General features: G+C 38.0%; 1 protein-coding gene across 1 annotated transcript in view; it reads right to left on the bottom strand.

Annotated features, from left to right (window-relative positions):
* The window catches only part of LOC115231197 (thrombospondin type-1 domain-containing protein 4-like), a 50897-nt gene extending 43631 nt beyond the window's left edge, over positions 1-7266 (bottom strand). Inside the window, exons 1-2 of the mRNA XM_029801270.2 lie at positions 7139-7266; positions 5104-5173 (exon numbers count right to left, since the gene is read on the bottom strand). Coding sequence (XP_029657130.2) covers positions 5104-5173; positions 7139-7224 — 156 coding nt within the window. The 5' untranslated portion in view covers positions 7225-7266. The remainder of the gene's footprint in view (positions 1-5103; positions 5174-7138) is intronic.
* Between the last annotated feature and the right edge of the window lie 234 nt (positions 7267-7500).

Genomic DNA, 7500 nt, shown 5'->3' with positions numbered 1-7500 from the left:
GAGCAGGGGTTAGTCGGTTGCATCAACCCCAGTGTTAACTGGAACGTGTTTCATCTTCCACGAAGGGTTGAAAGGCAATGCCCACCTCATCGAAATTTGAACAAAAAAAGCATAAAGAGCCGGAAGAAAATATTGTTAAGTATTTAGTCCGAAGCGCTGACCATTCAGTCAGTTCTTTTCGAAAGGCAAAATAATGGAATAATATCACACAAGTTCTTTACTTAACAAGATGGGTGCAGTGCTGTAAGATCGAACGCGAAACTACAAATTTGCGAAACGAACTTCTGAATTGCATAAAAATTAGAGATCATAAAACCGTTTATAAAAAGAAAAAAAAATGAAGATTCAGAATGAAAGCGGGTGGGGGTTTTAGTAGGCAAGGGGTGGTGTGGGTGGTTATTGGAATCAGTGACATTCATGCCCTTTCCTTAGACATTGTGTAACTTCATTGAACAGAGAACGGTTGTTATTGATTAACTTCAGATCAGATTTGATCAAGAAGTCTTCTGATCAAAGTCGTTCCAAACACGACCATCTAGATTTTTTCATACTTAACGTATTACGTCATACCCATTTCGACTCTTTACGTTCGGATTTCGATTTCTATTAAGGTTAATTTTATCTTTCATTCTTTTAGGATCAATAAAATAGGATATCGATCAGGTACCTGGTTCAATGGAACCGACTTGCTTTCTCCGCTCAAAATTGCTGGCTCTTTGCCACAATTTGAAACCAATATTTCATACCCACTAACGGTATGATTGAGTAAGATATGACTGCTATTTCTAGCAGGTGAGCCACTTCGCAGAAGCCCTTTCGTTATCTTGTAACCATTTCGTGTTACGCAAGGGATTTTTGAATTACGTCGAGCTTCCATACAGTTTCCGTCTACTCAATTTGACTCACAAGGCTTGGATCAACAAGAAAAAAATTCTAGCTCAATATACCACGCTGTGGGAACGAAGCCGAAACCTCATTTTAATTGATTTCAAGTTTTGGCACAAGGCCAGCAATATAGGTGTAAATCGATCACATCGATCCCAGTGCTCAACTGGTACTTATTTTATCGATCCCCATAAGAATTAAAGGCAAAGTCGACTTCAGCGGAATTTAATCTCAAAACAAGAAATGACGCTAAACATTTTGCCCGGCGTGCTAACGATTCTGCACTTCACCGCCTTAATAATGGTTTCAAATTTTGGTACAAGGCCAGCAATTTAGGGGGAGGGTGTAAATCAAGCACACCGAGCACCCCTCCCCAGTGCTCAACTGGTACTTATTTTATCGACCCCGAAAGAATTAAAGGCAAAGTGGACCTCGGCAGAATTTGAACTCGGAACGTAAAGACGGACGGAAAGCTGCTAAACGAGGCCTTTAATTACATCACTTGTCCATACTGGCGCACTGTTTCCCACAAGACACATAATCATATCAAGGCTGGGGAATTTAGTTCATACAAGTTATGCATAAAATAAACTGAACACTCATGATGGAAAGCGCGGGTGGAGGCAACATGGATGCTGCGTTGAAAAGTGTTGAGCTATAATTTATTATCTGCCACTATAATGTTAGTCTTTTTTTTATAATGGTATTTACATTTTGCCAGACAGCTTTCTTCACTTGAACACACGTAATCATATCCTCTTTGTCTATTCTCATTAAAAAATACACATTTTCCTAACAAACAGTATACATACATACACACATACACACACACACACATATATATATATATATATTTGTGTATGTGCGTGTATATGAGTGTATATGTGTGTGTGTATGTGTAAATCTGTGTATTTGTGTAAAAGGGCGCGTGCACATACTGATGCACAAAAAAGCATGTATATATGGCATATGTACATGGATATACATATTTACACACACACACCACACACACACATATATATATATATATATATATTATATATATATATATATGTATATATATATATGTATATATATATATATTATATATATATATACATATATATATACATATGTACATATAAATGCATGTATATGGATATATATATATATATATATATATATTATATATATATAGTACATATATGTGTGTACATGTATATATATATATGTATATATATATATATATATATATATATATATGTATATATATATACATATGTACATGCATATATTTATATATATATATACATATATATATACATATGTACATGTATATATACATATATGCATATACATATGCATGTGTCTATATATGTGTATAAATACATATGTGTATATATTCATACATACACATAAGCCCGTATATATAAGGGTCCACACATATACATATGATGTTCATATGTTTGTCTCGACCACAGAGTACAAAACTTGTATGTCTGTGTGTGTGTGTGTGTTTGTGTGTGACAAACGTACGCAGTGCTTGTCAGAATGGTCGAGTATACACCATTATTTGGCAGAAGAATATAACGCCAACCCATTTTCGCTTTTCGTTTTTTTTCTTCTCTTTTTAAAGGGAATAAACATGACAAATACTTGAAGAATGCGTAAGAGCAATCTGTAAACCCGTTGCAAGATGCAAAACAATGCAGAAGTCAATGTAGAACTTAGATTGCTTACAGAGATAAAAAACGAAAAAAGCGCGCCTCCTTGCAAATTCTTTGTTTGTGTCCTTGCCACCATATTGGCACCGCTCTGTGGTGCCTTCATCCTTTGCACAACGGGCAATAAGTATTTCCTCGGTTTGTTTAGTTTGTCAAAATATTTCTAAGACATGAAAATGTCATCATTTGGTTTTTGGAAGATAGTCTAAAATTTCTTGGGAGTCAAATTCCATATTTTATGTAACTGATGCAGGTTTTTTGTTTTGCATGCTTCAAGCATTTAAAGTGAAATTTAAACATATTTCCAGATATGGCGTTTTTTTTTCGCTGGTTGTTGTTGTTGTTGATTTAAGTGCTTCACTCTTTCTCTCTCCGTCTCTCTCCCTCTCTTTCTCCATGTCACTATCTTTCTGGTTGTTGCTGTTGTTGTTGTTGTTGTTGTTCTTGTTCTTTCTTCTTGTTCTTTCTTCTTCTTCTTTCTTCTTCTTTCTTCTTCTTCTTTCTTCTTCTCTCTCTTTCTTCTTCTTCTTCTTCTTCTTCTTCTTCTTCTTCATCGTCTATACTGTTGCTCTGTGGTGGTGTGTTAAATTTCTCCTTCATTCTCTCTCTCTTAATATACATACATACGTAGACTCCCACACACACACACACCACACACATGCGCGCATTATTTAACCCCCTCACCCACAATTCCAGGCCCTCTGCCTATAATAGAAAGGATTATTTACGCATCCAAAGCGGCGAGCTGGCAAAATTGTTTGCACCTCGGGTGGCATTTCGTCCATCTTAACGTTCTCAGTTCAAATTCCGCCGGGGTTGACTATCCTTTCATCCTTTCAAGGTCGATGAAATGTATACCAGCTATGCACTGGGGGTCGATATAAGCGACCAGCCTCCCGCCAAAATTTCGGTTCAATAAATCCAGTCCTCCATCTCTTGAACATAGGATCTCAGTAATCTTCTTTCCACGCGCTTGTCTTTCAACAACAGTTCAAACAGAACATTAATGGCATCGACTGCATAAGGTCTCAGAGGTCTGAAAGGCACATGGGCTCTGGTCCTTCCTCCAACTCAACTAGTAAAAAGAAATTAGGCGCAAGAGTGGCTGTGTGGTAAGTAGCTTCCTTTCCAACCACATGGTTCCGGGTTCAGTCCCACTGCGTGGCACCTTGGGCAAGTGTCTTCTACTATAGCTTCGGGCCGACCAAAGCCTTGTGAGTGGATTTGGTAGACGGAAACTGAAAGAAGCCCGTCGTATGTATGTATATATATATGCATGTATGTGTGTGTGTGTTTGTGTGTCTGTGCTTCTCTCCCCAACATCGCTTGACAACAGATGCTAGTGTGTTTACGTCCCCGTAACTTAGCGGTCCGGCAAAAGAGACCGATAAAATAAGTACTAGGCTTACAAAGAATAAGTCCTGGGGTCGATTTGCTCAATTAAAGGCGGTGCTCCAGCATGGCCGCAGTCAAATGACTGAAACAAGTAAAAGAATAAAAGAGTAAAAAAGAATGATCATGTCTATCACTACCATGAGGAATCCTGGCCTGTAACATGGAACATGAAACGCTTTTGTAACTACGAAGATCTCCATAGTCTACCAAATCTATAAAAGAATATGGCCTATCATAGATATGAAGAGTTTGGTCTGTTGTAACTATGAAGGCACCTTCCCAGTCTCTCACAGCTATGAAGAATTGGTCTATTGTAACTACGTAAACCCAGTCTGTCGCAGCTATGAAGAAACATGGCTAATCTTAGATATAAAGAATTATATAAAGAATTTGGTCTATCGCTATCTGCAACCACTATGATAATCAGAATAAATCATAGACACGAAAGATCGTGTTCAGACAGGAGCATTTACTTTTTAATGTACATTTTAGAGATATGCGTATATTAATGAAATTCAATATGGCGAAATATTATCGTATTTGTTGATCCATTGCCAAGGTAAGGGCTCGGCGAGCTGAGACGGCGATCGGGTTTCAGTTCTCAGCAGGTACGGTTTTAACATGTGCTGTGATTGTGTTTAGCAATGTAAGGGTCCTCCCATTTTCAAGTGTTAGTGTATGGTGTAAGTGAAAAACAAAAACAAAACAAAAAAAACGAAAATAAGATAAATAGGGAGGGAGGGAGTGGAAGGGTGAGGGGAGAGAGAGAGTGGGGAAAGGGAGGGTTATTAAGAACCATTGAAATAAAGAGGGAGAGAGAGGGAGGAAGAAGTATGGCGGATGGGAAGAGAGAACAGGGAGTGAAAGCGAAAGTAGAGAGAAGGGGTGGAGAAGGATTAAGGAGAATTGAACTGAAGAGGGGAGGAGGAGTGGTTGGGAATGGTGAGAGGGGAAAGTGGCGAAGTATAAGGAAGAGCGAAGGGGGGGGGGGAGAAAGATGGAAAGAATTTCAAGTTGAACGTCATATCTTTAAAACCATGTCTGTCAAAATAAATTTGAAATCAAAATGTCAGTTTATCAAATAAAAACGAACGCTGTAAGACACGAAACATCGACTTACGTTTTGGTTACACACTTTGGTTTCTGTCTTTCTCCCTTTGCATTTTGCATTCGCTGTCTCCGACGCCTCCCTGCAGCATTAAAAGAAGAATGTTATCTAAAGATGAAATTAAATCTCACAGTGAAACAACTTTAACATTTAAGACGTACTAAATCTAAACTCATAGATACGATATCTCATAGTTACGACATATTGTAGTGGTACCATTTCATGAGATTATACTTGACGATAGAAAAAACCTCTCTCTTTCTCTTCCCCTATCTATCTATCTATCTATCTATCTATCTATCTATCTATCTATCTATCTATCTATCTATCTATCTATCTATCTATCTATCTATCTATCTAATCTATCTATCTACCTATCTATCTATCTATCTATCTATCTATCTATCTATCTATCTATCTATCTATCTATCTATGTATATATTTCTCTGGCATAAAAGCAGAAAAGCACAAATTTCTCATATGCTTCATATTTTAATTGCATTCAACAACTGTTTCATTAAGATAAACACCATCAAGTGAATTATTACATAATAATTTAAATGAAATTACCGTAAGTCAAATAAATTTTAAAACAGTGTTTACTCAAAACATCAAGTATGCTATATTATGTTAATCAGAAAACCGGCCCCGAATGAAGGAAGGACAAAGTCGACCTCGGTGCTACTTGAACTCTGAAGCCAAAGAAAAACCTCAAAGCATTTTGTCTAACGCGTTAATGATTCTACCAACTTGGTGCCTTTAATAATCCTCTTTCGCTAATGGGCACAACGCCTAAAATATGGTAGGGTGGGTCTAGTCGATTACTTTGACTCCACTGTTCAACTGCTACTTATTTTATCGATTCCGAAAGAATGGAAGGCAGAGTAGACCTCAGCGGATTTTGAACTCAGAACATACAGAGGAGCGAACTGCCGATAAACATTTTGTCCGGCGCGCTAATGTGCTTCTACCAGCTCGCTGCATTAATAACGATAATAATCATTTCTAATACAGGCACAAGGCCTGAAATTTTTGTGAGGGAGCGGGTACGTCGGTTACATCCTAGGGCCCAACTGGTACTTTATTTCATCGACCCTGAAAGGATGAATTTCGACCGTCGGCAGATTTTTTACTCAGGGTGTAAAGACGGACGAAATGCCGCTCAGCATTCTACCCGGCGAACTAACATGAATAATAATAATAATCCTTTCTACTATAGGCACAAGGCCTGAAATTTTTGGGGAGGGGGCCAGTCGATTAGATCGACCCCAGTACGCAACTAGTGCTTAATTTATTGACCCCGAAAGGATAAAAGGCAAAGTCGACCTCGGCGGAATTTGAACTCAGAACGCAGCGGCAGACGAAATACCTATTTCTTTACTACCCACAAGGGGCTAAACACAGAGAGGACAGACAAGCGGATTAAGTCGGTTATATCGACCCCAGTGCGTAACTGGTACTTATTTAATCGACCCCGGAAGGATGAAAGGCAAATTCAACCTCGGCGGAATTTGAACTCAGAATGTAGCGACGAGCGAAATACCACTAAGCATTTCGCCCGGCGTGCTAACGTTTCTGCCAGCTCGCTGCCTTAACTTAGATAATAATAATAATAAATCTGAGAAATTATACTACATTTGCTATCTTTTTTAAAAGCATGGTACTTATTTTGTCCTTATTTTTCCAAACTGTAAAGTTGTAGGATCTAAATAAACCAACACCAGATATCAAGCGGTGGTAGGACACACACACACACACACACACATATATATATATATATATATATATACGAAACGGGCTTCTCTCCGTTTCCGTCTGTCAAATCGTCTCACAAATTTTTTATCGACTCGCAGTTATCATAGAAAATATTTGCCCTGGGTGGGGCCCAATGAGATTGAACCCGAAATCATGTGGTTGGGAAGCAAGCTTTTTACCGCCCATCCACACCATCGCCTACAAAAGTTTACCAAATTATTGTATATAATTTACCAAATTATTGTATTTTTTTATCGTCATCAATCAAAATACGAAACATGTAATAACTTACCCTACATATCTGTGTATGCAGGCACGGGTTCGATTCGCGAGTCCTCCATTACACAACTGGCTGCACTTCGTCCACTTGGACCACATGGTCCATGCTCCTTCCACTTCACTCGTCGATCCTTCCAACTGTTGACAAGATTAAACAAATATATATTCGTTAATTCATTAGGGGAGTGTATACATACATACACACACACACACACACACACACACACACACATATATATATATATATATATTATATATAGACAGACAGATGGATAGATAGGTAGATAGATAGATAGATAGATAGATAGATAGATAGATAGATAGATAGATAGATAGATAAAAATAGTCAATTCTAATAACGATAAACGTCGCCCT

Source organism: Octopus sinensis, unplaced genomic scaffold (genome assembly GCF_006345805.1).
Source record: "Octopus sinensis unplaced genomic scaffold, ASM634580v1 Contig17764, whole genome shotgun sequence".
Classification (NCBI taxonomy): Eukaryota; Metazoa; Mollusca; class Cephalopoda; order Octopoda; family Octopodidae; genus Octopus; species Octopus sinensis.
Note: the sequence above shows the minus strand (reverse complement) of the source record. Positions and strands in the feature narration are given on the sequence as shown.